At 40.5% G+C, this 19,345-nt stretch overlaps 3 protein-coding genes across 3 annotated transcripts in view; 1 reads left to right on the top strand and 2 right to left on the bottom strand.

Annotated features, from left to right (window-relative positions):
- Window positions 1-19,345, top strand: part of LOC145453504 (B-cell receptor-associated protein 31-like) — a 457,607-nt gene that overhangs the window by 98,291 nt on the left and 339,971 nt on the right. The gene's annotated exons all lie outside the window — the stretch shown is intronic.
- Window positions 969-6,126, bottom strand: LOC145453507 (uncharacterized). The gene is made up of 3 exons (XM_080331480.1): window positions 5,243-6,126; window positions 2,325-2,429; window positions 969-1,686 (listed from the first exon to the last, which is right to left on the bottom strand). Exons 1-3 carry the CDS (start codon window positions 5,510-5,512, stop codon window positions 1,540-1,542), a joined length of 522 nt encoding a protein of 173 aa, XP_080187606.1. The 5' UTR covers window positions 5,513-6,126; the 3' UTR covers window positions 969-1,539.
- On the bottom strand, window positions 7,794-19,022 carry LOC145453508 (uncharacterized). Its single transcript, XM_080331481.1, has 3 exons — window positions 18,690-19,022; window positions 11,753-11,854; window positions 7,794-8,068 (listed from the first exon to the last, which is right to left on the bottom strand). Exons 1-3 carry the CDS (start codon window positions 18,945-18,947, stop codon window positions 7,937-7,939), a joined length of 492 nt encoding a protein of 163 aa, XP_080187607.1. The 5' UTR covers window positions 18,948-19,022; the 3' UTR covers window positions 7,794-7,936.

Here is a 19,345-nt window from a genome sequence, read left to right as displayed (position 1 = left end):
ATAAACCTCCGACACATAGAAACATGGCAGAGCCGTGACTCGAACCACCAACCATTGGGGTCGTGACAGCAGTGTTTAACCAACTTCGCCACTCGCTTCCCCACCCAAGATCAGTGTTTTTTTCGGCGGAAGGGGGCAGAAAAAATGTTGTTTCGGACCTGATTAAAACACATAACCAGAGAGCGGCACCGACCTAACAGTATAGCAGGGCTGTCAAACACAATCCCGACAGGCCAGACACGGCCCGCCAGATGATTTCATCCGGACCGTGGAAAAATCTATTGCAAACCCTAGCAAGTAGCAATCACCAGAGCCCACATTACAGATCGCCCAATTCATGACCTATGTTCCACACTTCCACTCCATTCTTGTATAGCAGTGGTTCGTGGTTCTCAACCTTTATTCACCCAAGTACCATTTTGAGGTTTTATGCAGTGCTCGCGTACCACCGACATAAGATAAGCGCGCCGAACGCGGTCAAAATGTTTCCACCGTATTGAGGTGCATTTTAAGGCGCAGTATATGATTTCTGTAGTGGATCCATTTGAAATTATTGTGGTCAAATATATTAAGACGGAATTTGGTTAGGTAAGAATCCCAATGCTTTACGACTAGATTTCCTCCCCGTAGGCCGTCACTGGTGGGATAGCCCCTACTAACGACGACGACCTTACCACGACGACGGCGGTTTCAAAAACTCAAAATCAACCCCACCTGAATTCATAACTTCCTTCGGTCGAAAAAACAGAATCTACTCGCGTACCACCTGGAAGACCTTCGCGTACCATTACCACTGCTGTATGCAGTCGATGGGCAATGCTTTGCTAGTGTGACGTCATATTGACAGACAATATGTCACCTCATTTTTAAATCCGCTAGTGGGCGCTAAAAATGTCCGGAATTTGCTTCACAAAAATATGGTAACCCTACTCTCCTGGTCACACGTCACTGACGTATCACTCATTACATTGGGTATGTACTGTTTTAATGACCGGGTCTGGCTCCAGTTACGCATGTTGTCATGGCTCCTGGGTCATCGCATTTAAAAACAACATCAAGACTAACCTACGATCTAGTATACGTTATATGGCTCTCACTGTCGTACAATTAAAAAGATAATAATAGGATCTTGGTTGCTTTCACACCATATTTAACGTCCACTTACAAAGTATTAAATATATTTATTAGGCCTACACGAGCTTTTTGAGCGCCGCTCCTTCATCAGGTGTTAAATTAAAAAGATGTAACTTGAAACAGATGTAGGCTAACTCAAGTTTCACATGGTCAAATCAGGCTATCAGCTCGACTACCTGCGTGTATTTACAGATAAAATATGGCGCACAAGACGAACTCCATGAAGTGAGATCGAATTAGTGCTACCGTAACGTCACAAATTTTTCAGTTTTGATGTAACAATGGATTGACATGTAGGCTATGTCTTGTATGGGGTTAAAATGGAAAATATAGGGCCAATATAGCTCATCGGACGAAAAGGGTCCCCGAACACTATGCATCCAAGTTATGCACTATTCACTTGTTCTACGCGGAATTTCGTTGAGATAACATTAAGCAAGTAAAGCAGATAGCGCCTGCCACGGACATGATGCATGTTGCAAGAATCAAGTTTCTTGCGATGAGAGCATTTTTCCGCGCCAGGGCGGGGTTAGTGCTTCTTCGAGCGTTGGCCTGTCAATATAGAATATTTATTATAAATAATATTTCAATCAATAATCAATCAATACTTTTTATTTGTCAAGAATATATAGTGATATCATGCACTCATGTTGTTGTGTATAACGCAACGCACTTTATGTTGCGATGTAATTAACAATAAACCATGACGCCACGAATCCAAGGAACGAAAATGACGGGGGGGGGATGAGGAAGGTTCGTGTCGAAACACGAAGAAGTAAACCGGGAACAATGAGTGAATTAGGATATCATGCCTGTGGTGTATCAGTCCCTTTTGACCACTGGTGGGTGTTTATACTGATGGCTCCTGATTACCTTCACGTCGGGACTATTCATTTCATTCGTACTAGTTGGGTGTGGCGTCGCTTCTGTTAGTTGTACCTACGTTAACTCGGTATTATTGCCATGTTGTATTCAGATACACTAGCTTACTTTTATGTTAATAAAAGCGTAGGAACCGATCGTATTGAGTTCTATCGAAGGGTACAACAACGCCTACATTTGTTTCTTGTGTTGCCAGCTTACTCCGAGAAGAACCGTGTTTATTTAAGATACGCTGGAGCAATTTCGTCACACGTTTCCTCAGAAGAAGGGCCTAATATGCATATAAAAATCCGATAAAAACAAATTACCTTAGTGGCATATACAATTGCTGGAATTCCGATAAATGGATTGCCGGTAATGCCAGCGATGATAAAGGATAAGCATAGGTAGTTGGGAACATGATAGCGTGGCGGCTGTAAAAAATACGTTAAACATTAGGGTTGGGTACAATGAGTCAGGTAATTGCATTAGAATCGAGTTGCGAGATATGATTTTTTTTTCAAGTAATGAAATGATACGCTGGTCCTCACTGATATTAAATTGATCAGCAATAATTATAGTATCGACACTATTTTTCCACCGTGGAAGCCTAGAAACCTCGATTAATCGCATGACAAATATGAAAGATGTGGGAAACTGCAGCACTACGAACGTTTGTAGAAATGACATCTTTATGACTTCAGCATTGTTACAAATTGGAATGAAATAAGTATGATCGAGAAAAATACCAAAATATCTTTAATATGATGTGGGAGTATAGTAGAACTGACACTATTTTATATTTTAGGGGTTAACACTCCCATCAGAATCTATTTACCCTGGAACTTGATATTGTCCCGCCCTATAATAGCCACCTCAAACAGTGTTTGCGCCTCTATCTATGGGGGGACGTGGCGTGCTCTATAATTTATTATCCTATTTCATCATAGGCAGGCATCAGACTCTATCGAACTTTCGTAGAAAATTCACGTCATTTAGGGCTTTTCGATCATTGATTTTATTCATGTCATCATGTTGTTATTAATAATTGTCGGTGCCCGATGTATAATATGATTGAAACGAGGCGATTTTTTTATCACTATGCTTTAACATCTGTCAGACTCAGATTTAATTTTAGGAGAGGGGGAGGGTTGCAGCGTTTAATTTCTAAAGATCTCTCGCCTAACTTCGAAGGCATTGTGAGTAATTGTAAGCTAGGTGAGTCTCTAATATTATATTCACACGATGTAGATGAATCTTGAAAAACTTGTATATTTGAAAGTCACAATGATATCACTGACATCTTCCAATTATTACTCTTTTCTTCGTGTCTCACACTAGACTCCTTGGACCATAGCTTAACCAGGTTGTCGAACCGGCGTACGCGTACTAGCGCGGAGCATGGACCGGAGCCGGATTGGATATCCGGTCGGATTTTCTCATTTTTTGGCCAGAGTCGGATCAGTACTTTTTTCTGGCACGGCTAATAATATGACAGCCTCACCCTCTTCCAACCTGGAATCAATATTTAAAATGTAACGTTCATGGAAGTGAACCGCTTGCTTATACCAAGTTGGCATAATTACGTCAGATAAGGGTTGTGTTTGATCCTTGAGTTTTCAATTTACTGCTGTTTGCATTGTTTCAATGAATATTTGATATAACATCCTGTGAGTAGATGAGTATTATCGGAGTTTTTCGGACCCAATCACGTTCATTTCTAGAATCCGGCCTTACCGGAGTCTGACCAGAGCTTTAAAATTCATGATCGGAGTATAGGACCATATCATGTGTCGATCCACTCCGCCGTAACGCGTACCCCCATTGTTAGGCTAAATTACGTGAGAAACTTCCTTTGTAACGATTTCTTGTGACACTGATTTCAACTTTCATGTAAAAAGCGAAAAGATCCTAAAGCTTACCCAATAAAAGCGTTATTAAGGCTTAAAACCCAGTGCAATCGTGTACAATTTATGCAACATTATTTCACGGAATACGCAATACATGCGGATAATACGAAATGGTATGCAGTCAAAAAACGATTGAGAACCCTTGGCTGAAATCATATTCGCATTCTTTTGATTATGTTTCTGTTTAGCCTCGACAAAAAGCATTAAAAAACCGTGTAAGTCCAAATTTTCCAGTAGCTGGAATAGGACCCCAAATGTGAGGTTTGGTAGCAAGGATGCATTACCAACAATATCACAAAGTGTTATATGTTATTAATATATCCACTGGAGGCAAATTTTCCATTATTCTTCATGTTTTAAGAGAAACAGGGAGCAAAGTGTGGTTCATAGAAGCACTGCAAAGGAGAAACTGTCCATAATTGGTATAACTCAACTAAAAATCTTTAACATGCATTGTGGATTAGAGGTCTATGATCCGCTAGCGTCGACGTGAATCGAAGAAGGAAAAGTTTGCGACATGGGACAAGGATATAAAACTGATATATAAATCATAAATAAAAATATATAGGGTTATTCGTATATACCGGGAGTTCTTAACCTCGATTTGGATTTTGAAGTGGGTCGATATGAGGGGAGGCGTAGGGCGCGGAAGGCGGTATGGAGAGGGCGCCGAAAAATGGCGTCGCAGTAGATGACACAGTGGGGAAATATGATTAAATAGTATAACGATTGATCTATATATCCCTGAGATCTTTGCATATAAATATTCGACAAAATTTGTCAAATCTCTAACTATTTGGTCGCGCCTCGCGCGAAATATACACCTACGAAGTTTTCATGAATGCACTGGTTTAATATAATAGCCAAGCAATGTAACAAAACACAATACAATTAACCTCCCCGTATTGTCAATCGCAGAAGTGAATTAGGGCTGTGTGCATTGGGCTCACACCAGATGGCATGGTCTCGCACCCGTTGGATTTTATCTATACCTTGATTTGATCCCGACAATAGCACGTATATTATTATGTCGTTTCTTATTCGAGTGGTCGACTGGAGCGATTCAAGCGGGAACTATTTCCAATAAGGTTCCAATCAGAAAAGACCTACTGGACTTTGACATCTTACCCATTGTATGCTACTGCAGTCCTTAAAACTGGCGGGCGCCGTACCCAGGTCATTTGTGAAAAGGGGTGTTGGAGGGAAAAGGTTAAGAACCACTGGTATACCTTTCAATACAATTGACTCTATCAGCGGCAGGTGCTTGGAATTCTTTTAACGTTTCTAAATACAGTATTGATACCAGTGATTCAAGTTGATAACTCGTTTGTACTCACCGCTAAAGTCTGGACGCCTGTAGCGTGATGCTCTGCTTGCGTAACTGTCACATACTGCACTGTTGGTGGTGGATTCTTATCTGGATCATTTCCGCAGTCAACGTGAGATTTGTTGTCTGATGACATCTTTAGGTGTAACAGGGACCCAATCGCTTTTATGATATGATCCCTTGAGTGCCTGACTGAATATAGTCTCAGTATTATTCTTATTAGGGAGATTTTTTGACCCAACAGCGGAGGATTTTGATCTAAAAATGGAAATTTTGGCATTGTTGACCAAAACTTAATATTGACAAAGTTTTGACATCTAGTATGTAAATTAGGTGTTTTCGCACATAATCTTGGAATTATACTATTTATCTTTATTTCTGGTTGGAACTGTCTGTCCTGACGAATTAGCTTGGCCTGAGAACCTTTTTGACTTAAAAACTGACAAGTCTTTACATGAAAAAAATCATCTTAACGAAATCCAGACTTATGAAGAATTCCAATATATAGTTACATCACGCATCATGGCAGAAATGATTAAATTTTGTTGTAGTACGACGAAATATAGTTTTCTACATTCTCGGGTAGAAAGTGTCTATCCTTATCAAGTAGCTTGTCAAGAATTTAGAATGAACGTTCAACAGCAGCAGTTGTTGGCTGGCAACACCGTAGTTGTGCGTACACTGCTGGTGGCACACCGTGTTGCTTCATTCTGACAATGTTGTCTACATCACAATTTTTCAGCATGCGCTTCTCCATATAAGAACTAATGCTCACTCAGTCTTGCTTCTGTTAGGATTTTGCGGTAGGTTGAGTATAACACCATGTCAGCCTATTTATTTAATTTGACCTCATTATGATTGACAATGATCAGATGATGGAACTAGGCTTTTAAAGCTGTAAAACGTGAAATGATAAGTTCACAGACAGTGTGAACACCTACGATGCAAACGAAATGACGGTTGCAAAACAAATTATTATTATTATTATTATTATTAATAATTGCTGTAAGTAAAACGGTGCCGCTCTTATCACCATATTGGCTTTCCGAAGTTTACTATCACAAGTTGTTTGATAATAAATGGGTATAATCATCGTCTTAGTAGATAAACTAATGCTTAAACACGTGAAATATATTTATACCTCAAATAGGACATAGATTTAATATAATACAATTATTCAGATAACGGCATTCTAGCATTAAAAGGTTTCAACAACACCTATCATTAGGACATGGTACATTGAAGCCGTTCCATGCCTCCATCTGTATATGTACAATTGTACAAGGTTATCCAAATAATTCTACAGCAAGCTGCGTCGTAAACAATGCCACTCTTTCGAACGGATTGAGCCGTTTTCTTGTGAGTGATTGCACCTATATCTAAGTCGGAGTGATCATTATATAATATACTATGATTCGGTGACGCTGACTTTGTAACTTAAGTATATATCTTTGCTGTACCCCGTTATGTCTTATAAACTGAACAATGCCTGTCTTCTTGATTATATGTAGTGGACTTTACTATGCACGTATACAATAATCTTCCAAGTTCCGATAATCAACATGACACTGTATTGACATAAAGGGTCATGCAATGAGATGAACACCTTGCCAGACTATAGGTTTCACCAGCAAAGGGCATTCTCAGTTGCTTGCCGCACCAATTTTCCACCTTTCACAATGGAGCGTGTGTCACAATTTCCTGTCACGGGATCGAATGAAATACTTACGTATAGGGATTGTGGAGATCATTCAATTCGCAGTGGTCAAATAAGTTACAAACTTATGAAGACGTTGTCGTTTGATTTCAATATACGCGATCATATCAATTTTCAAGTACTTACATAGCACATATATTAATATAGGCTAAAGAGTAGTGTTCCTCGAGATCGGCGGCCATCAAGGTTCCTTGTGGCTCCAGAAATCATTGGTGCTGGCTTTGAGTTCGGTTATTTAGTGCAGGGGGGCGACCCTTTTGCTATTCACGGTCGCATTTCGACTACTCGTGTTGCCTACGGCCGCATTCCAGGGCATGGTCGTAATGAACTAGCTGGACGCCAAATACCTATGTCCATTTCTATGTCCATTTTCGGTGAACTCAGGACTGATTTCTTTATTCATATATAGGCATACCATACGCACCGAAATTGCGAGGGTCACAGGTCACGTTATGGGATTTGCTCATAGTCGCGCATACCGCGAAAAAAAAAATCAGATTGACTGATGAATTTCGTCATTATTAGTAGTAGTTTTACATATTACTATCAAATATTTATCCTTTCTCAGCCCATGTGATCAGATTCGCCGGTGGAGTTGACGGAAGGGGTGTTTTCGAAGATTTAGGGAAAGTTATATATGATGATGCATCTTCGGGTGGGCGAATTGGTATTAGTCAATTTGTTGAGAAGAAACTTCATGATTAATTGAAATCTCTCAAGAAATCGGTAGTCAATTCTTAAATTCAAATTGCATGTTGACGGCCGCCAACACATACTTATTGAATTACGAGTCCACGGCCACACAAATTCCCTTCCCATGTCCCATGTCAATATTAGACAAAAATACACATCTGACAAATACATGTTATTGCACCGATACAATATGAAATAGAAAAGAAATCTGTTTAGATTCAATGTACAATATGCAATTGTGCATCCGTCAAATCGAACTTAAGGAATTAGGAAAACAAGTGAACGGCATTTTTATCATGCATAGATGATTATTAGACACGTCATCAGTATTATCATAAATATGACGTAGGCAGCGAGATTCAAGTTCCTTGCGGTGGTAGCATATGATCGCGCCAGAGGAGGGTTGACAAATCTCACGCTGTTAGCCTGTCAAAAAAGACATCAAGATGAAAACATTTCGATTATGTTACAACTTGAAACATTCGCGCCTCGTTTATACTGAAAAATTTCATGTACTCGATGAGCAGTAACACTGGGCAAAATGAAGTCCATTAGAGAAACTATTTCGAGTGGAGTCTCCGCGCACGACTTTTTATGATGTCATAACAGTAGCGACTCACTCCAACAGTTCAAAGATGTACCTTGCCCTATATCAGTGGTCGGGAACCTGTGGCTCGAGAGCCATGTATGGCTCTTTTGGGTATAAGATTTGGCTCTTTGCCAAATATTTATTCTTGCACTGTATTAATCAATATTGCAGCGACTTGTTGGTCAATTTTCATCTCGGCCAAAATACTTATTCTGGTGGCAGTTTAATCATGTCTTTGAGAGGTAAAGACAATGCCGTCTTCCGGTTTTGGGGTTCGGACCCACTCTTCCAAAAATCATCAAATTTAAGTTACTGTCACGCCGGCGGCCAAAATCACTCACGTATTCCATGTACCCGACTCGAAATCTTGAATTGTGCGATACGTTGATTAATGAAAGAGTATAGCAGACATGGCGACGCCCATTTCAAAACTCAGTTTTCAAATACACATTGTCTTCCTGATCTACGGAGCGGGATGAACTGTTGTGGATGTGATATTCACAATTACAAACACGAATTACAAACAACGTCATAGCTATCCATGTTCTTGATTGGTAAGTATAGCTCTGAGTAGTACCGGCGATTAAATGTATGCGTATAGCACAACGTTATGTTACCGCCGAATACTTTGAGAATTGAGAAGTCGATAAGTCTTTAGATTTTCAGAATCAGTGTGACAGTCACATTTGAATAAAATCAGTAATAATAAATTCTGAGCTGCATACGAAGAATTGCGTTATCAATAGTGAGGCTTGGCCCGTATATGCCTTACCTCTCGTTTCGAGCTTTATTTTCGAACAATAAATACCAGTTTTTACAGAGAAAATATGGTGCACACGAGGAATCCCATGTAGTGAGTTCGAATTAGTGCTACCATGACGACACGAGTTTTCAATTGTGACGTAATAGTTGATTGGCATGTATGGTTCTTACGAAGTTGAGATGGAAAAAATAGGGCCAATATGGCTCTTCGGACAAAAAAGGTTCCCGACCACTGCCCTAGATAATGCCAGTAGAATTTGATGTTAAGTGATTTTCATTAAGTTATCTTAACATATGAGACACTACCACAGAATTGTCACTCATTAAAGTTATGAATGCAGCGATTACAGCATTTTTAGGTAATCGTAATTGCAATCGATTATTTCACATGTCCCATCCACTTCTTTGTGAAAGAATGATTACTTTTTATGTTTTACGAAGACTGACAAAAACTGAACAAAAAGAACATTCGTTAACAAGGAAGAGTGCGATAATATACCTGGTTATTTATAGCAGAAACTTCTGATTTTCGAACGCCGCTGTTCATTATTATGCCACAAGTATTAGCTTCGCTCGTCATTGCGTAATGAACTATCCATACTAAGTAAATATATATTCGATGTACATGTACAGTAGTGTGGTTGTAATAACCACCTGCATGTCGTGTATCATGTTCAGGGCCGAAAGAGCCACCTATAAAAAACGTTGGTCTTGCCCCAAACCCCCCAACCTCGCACCCTATAGAATTACCAACCAAAATTATTGTGGGATTCGCCCCTTCACACCCGTTTCGCGCCTGCTCTATAGCACCACTTAGTTGCTATAGTACGCTCCACTGTGGGTAGGTTGTAGTCGCGCAAGGCGCGAGGAAGTTTTCATATTCATGCCAAAATTTTGTCAATAAAATATAATTAATTGCATAAATTCGCGATCCTCTTTGAGCCCACGTGATCAGATTTGGCGGTACAGCGGAGTGCAGTATTGTCTTCCAAAATCTAAGGCACGTTAAGGATACATAATTAAGTAATTACTTAATTACTTATATATCAGTAGTTCTAAAACTTTTTGAGACACGCCCCCCTTGATGATAGTGAAAAATTTTCAGCCCCTCATCGTCATATCAATCAAACAGAAAGTTTGCAATTCCATCGCATAGTTTGAGGGCACGGAAGGTTACGAATTCTGAAAGACCTCTGAAAATGTCAGGACCATACACAGAGCTGTAAAAAGAGCTGGAGGTAAATCTCGTGGAGCACGAAAAAATTTTAGTTGAATAATTTCTCGAAAAATTAAAATTGTGAGAGTGGCATTATACAAAATGTGTCCTAATTGAGGATATACTCGAAGTGGGTAAATCCATGTTTCTTGGATCCAAAAGTCATATTTTACATGGCATATGAAACAACTTTATAGGGATATCTTCTTTCTCCATACCTTTGTGTCTTCCCACGCACACTGTACATATGCTTTGCATACAGACCATAAAAGCATCAGATAATACCTACACGAATTCAGCAGTTACTCCTAATTCAGAGACATTTCTGATCGGTATAAAGTTCATTATCAATTACAATCTAGCATCGGTGTTTGGATGGTACACACGCAACTATGTATTGAAAATCGTAATATTATTCTAATTATTGCCATTGTTGACACTTGGAAGTTTCAATACAAATTGAACTCATGCCGAGTCCAAGAAACTTCATTTCTCTCAGGCGGCTTCGTGTCCTCCTTCAGATGTTTTCACGCCTATCAAGGGAATCTCGCCGCCAATTTGAGAACCACTGGTCCACAGAGACCCGTTGTTACTAATTATTCTGGTGTATGTTGGGCTGGTATTATGTCATCTCACGGCTGCTATATAGTTAATAGATATTGGCATCGCGTAAACGTCCAGAGCAAACTAAATGGACAATCTCAGTCGTAAAACGGACAAGATCCCAAATTCACATTTCAAGGGGTGCATCATTTTCTGAGATTTCCAACACAGAACTATTCGGCGTCGGCTATGTAGGTGCCGCCTATATCAGTACATCCAAAACTGTTTCTATGCCCGTACCATTTTAAACATTATATTGAGCTCACGTAGCATCTCGTTATATCAACTGCAACAACTAACTCAAAAGTGCTGAAGGCCGCTGCTTTAGCTTGATCGCAAGTTATTTGTGCCGAGACCAGTTTGACACAAATGGTTTGCTGCGAAAGAAAAATCTGGTACGCTGTTATGGCAGAGAATGTTTTGAAATTGTGGTTGAGCTTTTGGCAGTATAGGAATGTGTGCTTGATCCACCGCGTTAGTGGTGTCTTACAAAAGCTTAGAAGTGGGCCATGCTACAAGCCGGCAGTTACGGAATCAAAAATAAGGAATATCGGCCTGGTGTAATTTACTATTGTAGTCGACAAACACCATGAATACCATAAACAACAACAACAGCATAAAGTATAGAGTATTTTGGGGCGAAATTTGTTAACTTGGAAGTTTGTCTTCAAGCGAATTAATTTCGATGCATGTCTTGATGTTACCATGCGACATGGGCCAGCAGCCTTTCTCGTAAAATGAACCATATTTACCCCACATTTTCAATTTTCACTGTGATGTCACAATTGAAGATGCGTGACGTCTAGGCTAATGGTAAATACAATAAAAACACGTTTAAAACAATATCCATGTTTCAAACATGTTTGTTTTAAACTGATTTTTGTTTTAAATGCAACCCAAGTTGTAGCTTCCATAAAACTATTGTTTCGAAATCAATTACCTTCGAAGAATAGATGATAGCAATGATTCCAAGAAATAAATTGATGAAGATAGTCGTGATAATGGATGAGCACATGTAATCCGGGATGTCGTGGCCTGCAACCTAGAATATAAAAATGTGGTTAGTCACTTGAAGTTATGTTATATATTCATTAACAATTAGGATTGTAGTACAAAATAACGAAGTCAAATAGAGGTAGGCATTAATATGACTTGTTTCGGATTCAGAAACATTATGTGTCGGAAATATGAAGATTCTAATGAAGTGTTGAGATCAATTTAGTACAGCTTCCTGGTACACTATATTCCCCAATAATAGGCTGGTTACAGCAGGCCCGTCACAGCATTATCTCTGCCTCTTCCAAAACGTGGGTCTTTGGCTTCATGGGGGGATGAACATAACTCCTGACCCCTTTCGTCCAAGGGTCATTTCAGTATTATCGTTTGTACGTACGTCGTATACATACCATTCTCAAACACAAAGACACTTTTCCGTACCAAACTAGGTCCCTTATGACGCGATTCACCTACGAGCAGAGATGGCCACAGTCCGGTACAGGAGCCATAGCCGGAGCAGGATTTCAATGATTTTTTTTACCTGGCCGAGCTGGATCCTGATTTTGAATTTGGGGTGACGGTCGGATTTTAGCCGGATTTTTTCGGACTCAGAATTTCCAATTGTCACCCGGATCCGGATAGATTCGGATCCCGAAATTTTGGAATCCGCCCATCTCTGCCTATACGAGCCGAGGTGTTATCTATTTATTTGTATCGGCGTATAAGCTACTACGCATTTGATGTTTAGTAACGCGAAGTTACAGCGGGTCCATTGTTAGCTACTATTTTGTTGAATAAGGTAGTTATTTCGTGACCCCGGAAAAATCGTCGCTACTAAAATTGATGTCGGCAAATTTTCAGGCTTGCACATGCACAGTGCACACGTACCAGACTAACCCCAAAGAAAAATTTATTTCGTGGAACGAGTCTGATTCCAAATTCGTATTCCTTCACGGCAGGGGTCGGGAACCTATTGCTCGCGAGCCATATATGGCTCTTTTTGGTATAAGATCTGGCTTGTTGCCAAACTTATGATTTTGTACTAAATTTATCAATATTGCACCATTTAATCATGGCTGGAATAATGTTTCTCGTGGCAGTACAACATGTCTTTGAGAGGTCAAAACAGTGGCGCATTCAGAGTTAGAGGCTCTGACCCCCTTTTTAAAGTCAAAACTTCCAAATTCAAGTTGCTGTCGCGCCGGCGACCAATATCACTCCGGAATTGGATGTAGCCGCCTCGAAATGTAGGATTGCACGATACACTGATCGATCAAAGAGAATAGCAAACATGGTGACGCCTGTATGACAATGCGTTTTTCAAATATTGATTGTATTCTTGATTTACCGCGAGAAATGAACTATACTGTGGAAGCAACATTCACAATTACAAATTCAAATTGCAAAGAACTTCAGAGTTATCCACTTTCTCGATTGGTAAGTAGCTTTGTAGTAGTGTCGCTAAAATGTAGGCGTGTCGCTCAACGCACACTTTTATGGAGTAATAGATTGGAAAGTAGTTATTCACTGAAGCAAAAACGCCATTGCGAAGCCGTCTTATGCAGGTTACATAGACAATATAATATCTACACGAAATATAATTTCAACATAGGCTATTTCAAAAAGGTCCCCAGCGTCCAGAGACACCCGTCTGGTGGAGGACTGGCGGTTTATTAATAATGCAACAAATTCCAAATTTCTCGTTTACCTGGTGTATACCTCCAATCTATACGCAGGGCTACCGCCAGGATAGAAATATGCCAACTTTTATCGTCGTAGGAGCCACTGTTTTAGCGGTTTACAATTGTATTCAACCAGCCAATCATCTTATTTCGCGAAATCCATTGTTAGCGAATAAAATTGTTGCTGGAAGAGAATCCCTATGATCCGTAATGTATAGAGCGGTTTTTTTTTGACATGTCAAAATTTGTCAAAATTTTGTCAAAATTGTAGCGTTAGGTCAAAATTTGTCAAATTTTTTCATAAAGTCAAAAAAATTTTGACGTCTGCATTTTGTTTGTATCGTAGATTTTGCACTATTGGTGAACTTATAATGTGATATTTTACCGCTTTTTGCCTATTTTATAGGCCTACCGTTGTAAACGGCTAATCGTCTGCTCATTGTGAATCATAAACGGTTGAATAAAACAAATAATAGGTAGGCATGGTGTTATGGTCAACGTACCGCAATATCCTAACTGAAGAAAGTTTTCTTGTGCGTTGCATCATTCTCATATTAAGAAGCGCATGATGAAAAATTGTGATGTAGGCAACATTGTCAGAATGAAGCAACACGGTGTGTCACCAGCACCAGCAGTGTACGCACAACTTGAGTGTTGTCAGCCAACAACTGCTGCTGTTGAACGTTCTTGGCAAGCTTCTTAGTAAGGACGTGCAGTCCGTGCACTTTCTACCCAAGAATGTAGGACAGTATCTCTCGTTGTACTACAAAGTATTTTAATTATTTCTACCATAATACATATTGTAACCACTGGAATTCTTCATAGGGCCAGATTTCGTTAAAATATTGTTTTTTTTTTCATGTAAAAAGTTGCCTGTTAATAAGCCAAAAACGTTTTTTCAGGCCAAACTACTTCGTTAGGACAGTCAGATCCAACCAGAAATGAAGATAAGTGGTACAATTTTACCATTATGTGGGAAAACACCTAATTTGCATATCTTAGGTCAAAATTTGGTCAAAATTAAGTTTTTTTAAGTAAAAAAAGTCAAAATTGTGATTTTTAGGTCAAAATTTACTTTTTTTTAGGTAAAATAAACCCGCCCTAGTAATGTAATATACTATTCTGTATAAAGCCTTGGTAATAACGGATTAAAATGGAAAACAAATGGCGTGATTTTGAGGTAGCATTTTGAAATTATTTAAATGGCCCGGCCTGCGAGCAATCTTAGGGTTTGAATTTGAGTTTATTGACACCCCTGCTGCAGGCTAAGTATTCAAATGAAAGAGAAGGACATTGCTTTTGATGTCATATTTTGGAATCGTTTGACTGGTGCGGCCCGCGGGCTATGTGAAGGTTTGAATCCGGCCCTTGACGTCATTTGAGTTTGACAACCGTGCTTTTGAGAATTGATAATTAGATCAATATTAATATTCTCGGAATCAGTGCGACAATGACATTCAAATAATATCAGTCATCATAAATTGTAAGGCAGTGGTTCTTAACCTTTTTTCCTCCAGCGCCCTCTTTCAAAAATTATCGTGCTCCAGCGCCCCCCACCCCCCAACCTCATATTGTAAGGAATGTAATAAAGACAATGAGTAAGAGGGAGGGCTAACAGCACTTCTTCAACCCCCTAAAAACGATTGCCTTGCGCACCCATAGCGTGATAAACCAAACTTCTGAGGGCTTCGCCCCCATGAACCCCATAGCGTGATTTCGGTGGTCAGGAAAGTTTGTGTGGTCTGGTCGCCCTAGGTACCAAAATTTTCTATAATGCATGAATGAATAGGTGATATTTACATATATAAGTCGCTAAAAACTTTTTATCCTCTCAGCCCATGTAATCAGATTTACCAGTAGCGCTGAGTGAGCTGTTGTATAGGAAAATAAAGGGCACGTAATTAATAATTAAACATATTCGAACGTGCCCGTAGGTACAACTAATTCGTTACCAGGGCCGTAACAGCACTTCGTCAGCCCTCCCAAAAAACAAAAAGCGTTGGTCTTGAGCCCCCCCCTCGTGTGATAAACCAAACTTCCGGGGGGCTTCGCCCCCAGACCCCCATTCGGCTGTCGGCTATTTGCTGATACTAGTCATCTACATTGGGCGTCCATTTACTGAGGCAGCTATTCTCGGCTAGACGCGCGAAGCGCGAGAAATTTCAATAATTAATGATTGAATTGGTCAATATGATCGAGAATTGCATGTATATTGAGATCAATTTTTATCCTCTCTCTGCTCACGTGAACAAATTTACCGGTAAAGCTGAGTGATGTGTGATTGAAAAAGTAGGACCCCTCAATAATAATTATACATCTTCGGGCGTATACCCGTTGGCAGGAACGAAACGGCACTTCGTCAGGCCCCCGAAAAAACTTGGGTCTTGGGCTCCCATAGGGTGATAAACCGACCGCCCCCCATCACGTTGTTCGCTATTGCCAAGGAATCAGCTGTACTGTTTAGCGAGCCATTGCGAAGCGCGAAAACTGTCGATAATTCATGCTGAAATCGGTCAGTAAGATTGGGGATTTCATATATATTGCTATCAATTTCTTGTCATCTCTGCCCACGTTACCAGATTTACCGGTAGAGCTGAGTGAGGTGCAATGTTCCCTCTAAGCTGCGCACGTGCGCAGTGCTGGCACGGTCTCTGCGCACAGAAAATCTACGTTGCGCACAACAAATCCGAAGTTATGACCTTTTTTTAGTCGTTACGCACTGTTGTCCAAGGATCATCGCAGTGAGTTGTTGAGTGTGCGCAGACTCATCAAAACTTAAAGCGAACATTGTGAGGTGTCTTGAAAACTGTAGGGCCCGTAACTAGTAATTAAACATATCCGGGCAGGCGAACCCGTTGGTATGACTTCGTTGCATGATGTTATTTCGTGACCTCCTGTCTGCTATATCAAAAAATATAGAATCGCCCAACAGGGATATCGCCCAACAAGAATATCCCTGTCGCCAAATCGTACTGAACTAAAAGACGCACACGATTTCAAATTGGTATTTATTCACTGGCATATAATTTTTCCCTGCCAGATGGAATTCGTCTTCTGGGATTCAGAGTGCCAAGACAGGAACATTCGGTGCCAGTCATTTAGGCGCCCATGGACAATTAAACCTGTATGTATATTGAAGGCTATATATAACGAAGTTTTCGGTGTTAATTTGCTCTGAATACTCATTAAGGATATGTCCTACCACCACATCATCTACTGCGAAGCCATTTTTCTCCAGCGCCCCCCATACCGCCCCCCTGAGCCCAGCGCCCCCCATATCGCCCCCTGAGCGTTTCCGCCCCCTTCACAATCGCCAGCGCCCCTTGGAGGGCGCTGGGGGCAAGGTTAAGAACCACTGTTTTAAGGTATTTACGATGAATTGCACTATCATAGCTAGGTGAGGCTTGTTCCGCCCGTACCATGCCTTCTGTGTGATATGTATATGTAATGCTGTAGATAACATGCTTGGCTTCACCTACGCATGTGATTGTGGGAATTCGCAGTTATATATAGCATCAAGACGTACCTACGTTCTCGTATAACTGACGTAAGTCTCAAGTTTTGTATGAAGCCAAACCTCACCAATTTTCAACCAGACTACAAAACCATCATTATTACCATGCAACACCAAAAGACGCTTCAACTGCAAAAAGCGTTTAAATACGAAATAGAAGATTCACACTTCTGCTGTTGCCTACGTCTGTTGGAAATAATAATGGTAATCATCTTAAGCTTCGAAATATATCGTATGGCTCTCCCCCTATAATACACCAATGAAAAGATGTAACTTACAAAAGATTCACGTTATTCATGTTGCGCATGCTCAAATATATCAACCAGCAGTGGCAATTTTTACAGAGAAAATATGGCGCACACGATGAATCCCATATAGGGAGGTCGAATTATACCATGGCGTCGCGGACTTTTCAATATGACGTAACAGTTTACTGACATACATGGCTTTTGGTAGTTAAAATGGAAAATATAGGGCCAATTTGGCTCTTCGGGCGAAAAAGGTTCCCGCCCCCTGCCTTACATGGTGCGTTGTTTTCTGCTGCGGGTCGCATTTGTAGTCTACCGCGGGGCTCATATTGCAGTAACACCACTATTCGGCGCCTGTCATTACAGCGCCCGAACATATCGATATCGAAGGTTTCGGTCAGCATGCTGCGGTCATTTTGGGCGAAGATTATATCGCCGTCGATCTATTCGGCGGTTGCCCGACATATGAGCATGCGACACAATGGGAAAAGACAGTTCAGCATGGGACACTTCAGCATGTGTCAATTCAACATGTGAATTTATAACCCAAAAACTTACCCTAACCCGAAACACAGCCCTGAAATTACCTCATATATATGTCCTCAACCCACGCCTAAACCTAACCCAACCATAAATCCAACCATAACCCACCCCTAACCTGTATCCTAACCCACATACTCATGTGTCGCATGCCGAAGTGTCGCATGCTCATATGTCCACGGACCGTATTCGGCATCATCCTTTACGGAGTCGCATATTGGCCGTAACTTTATGTTTTCTGGTGTTCTGGGGTGGAAATGACCGAAGGTTATGTACCTTCATGTTTTGAAGGGCTTCTTGGAGGTACAGAACTTCAATATACAATTGAATGGTATATTCATATTGAAATAAACCCGAATGTTTTCGGCTTACACTCGTCAGGGGTAATCGTCAGCAACTAGTAGATAATTGGAAAGAACATTGTATGTCAACAATCGTATCACAAAATATAACGTCACCAGCATGAAAGAGAGAGCGTTCAATGCACTATTTTTAGGTGGTACACCAACTCCTTTTGTTGACAGAGGACAAAAAGAGTCGTGTACCACCTAAAAATATTACATTGAACGCTCTCTCTTTCATGCTGGTGACGTCATATTTTGTGATACGATTGTACATATACAATGTTCTTTCCAATTCTCTACTATAGTTGCTGACGATTACCCCTGACGAGTGTCAGCCGAAAATATTCGGGTTCATTTCAATATGAATACACTTTATGTTTTGACATTCGGTGTTTTCACATTTGCTATTCTTCCCAAGTGCCCATATGCCAGCTGTCACACGTCGATGCGATTCATGCATCATAATAATTGGCAGGAAAAGACCACAGCCCAACCGTTGACACCGTTGATGTCAATCACAATCAGATTTTAGTTGATAACATTTAAAACTCACCACGACTGCTTGCACTTGTAGAGCGTTTGTCTGCGCTGGTTGCACTACCGTTACCGTCTGCATTGCTGATTGAGGGTACGCGTTGTATGCAGATGGTGTGTAGCCAGGGTTGACGTATGGTCCACCATTTCCACCATTAGGATATGTGGGAAACGTCGGTGGTGGTTGGTATCCGGGTGCGAAATTCTCATAATTTGAGTATGCGGGCAACTCAGGAGATTTTTCGTTGGTCTGGTTAGTCGGATAATTCTGTTCCATTGTCCTCCGTGATAATGTAGTAAAGGATATATCTAAAATCTGTTTTCAAAATGTGATGGATATATGATAGATATGAAGATGTTGAACAAACGGCAGAACGGTATACTCATGAGTACGTTTGGTACCGTGGGTGCAGCTGACAAAGTTCTCGTTGAAGCGTTGGTAGGCTATAACGATCTGGAGACCACGCGGTGCTGTACTCATACTTGGTCGAATAAGTCATTTGTGGATTAACACCGTATTGCCATATTGTGTGGATCTAGGTCGTTCATTTATAATATCCAACTTACATAAGCAGCTAATTTGCAGTCATAGTTTAGAGTGCTGAATCTCTACAAGGTTGTGCTCATACTTTGGCAGTTTGTGATGTACTTTACAAATGCTGATGATGATGTGAA

The sequence above is a fragment of the Botryllus schlosseri genome, chromosome 13, assembly GCF_051294905.1.
Source record: "Botryllus schlosseri isolate E-star chromosome 13, Bs_hap1, whole genome shotgun sequence".
In the NCBI taxonomy this organism is placed as follows: Eukaryota; Metazoa; Chordata; class Ascidiacea; order Stolidobranchia; family Styelidae; genus Botryllus; species Botryllus schlosseri.
Note: the sequence above shows the minus strand (reverse complement) of the source record. Positions and strands in the feature narration are given on the sequence as shown.

Excerpts from the sequence above, each read along its gene's own strand:
- LOC145453507 (XM_080331480.1), bottom strand. The coding sequence starts at position 5,512 with ATGCCAAAATTTCCATTTTTAGATCAAAATCCTCCGCTGTTGGGTCAA. Across the intron at positions 2,430-5,242 it reads CAGGCGTCCAGACTTTAGCG|CCGCCACGCTATCATGTTCC; the intron begins GTGAGTACAAAC and ends TATTTTTTACAG. Across the intron at positions 1,687-2,324 it reads CAATTGTATATGCCACTAAG|GCCAACGCTCGAAGAAGCAC; the intron begins GTAATTTGTTTT and ends CTATATTGACAG.
- LOC145453508 (XM_080331481.1), bottom strand. The coding sequence starts at position 18,947 with ATGGAACAGAATTATCCGACTAACCAGACCAACGAAAAATCTCCTGAG. Across the intron at positions 11,855-18,689 it reads TACAAGTGCAAGCAGTCGTG|GTTGCAGGCCACGACATCCC; the intron begins GTGAGTTTTAAA and ends TTTATATTCTAG. Across the intron at positions 8,069-11,752 it reads CTATCATCTATTCTTCGAAG|GCTAACAGCGTGAGATTTGT; the intron begins GTAATTGATTTC and ends CTTTTTTGACAG.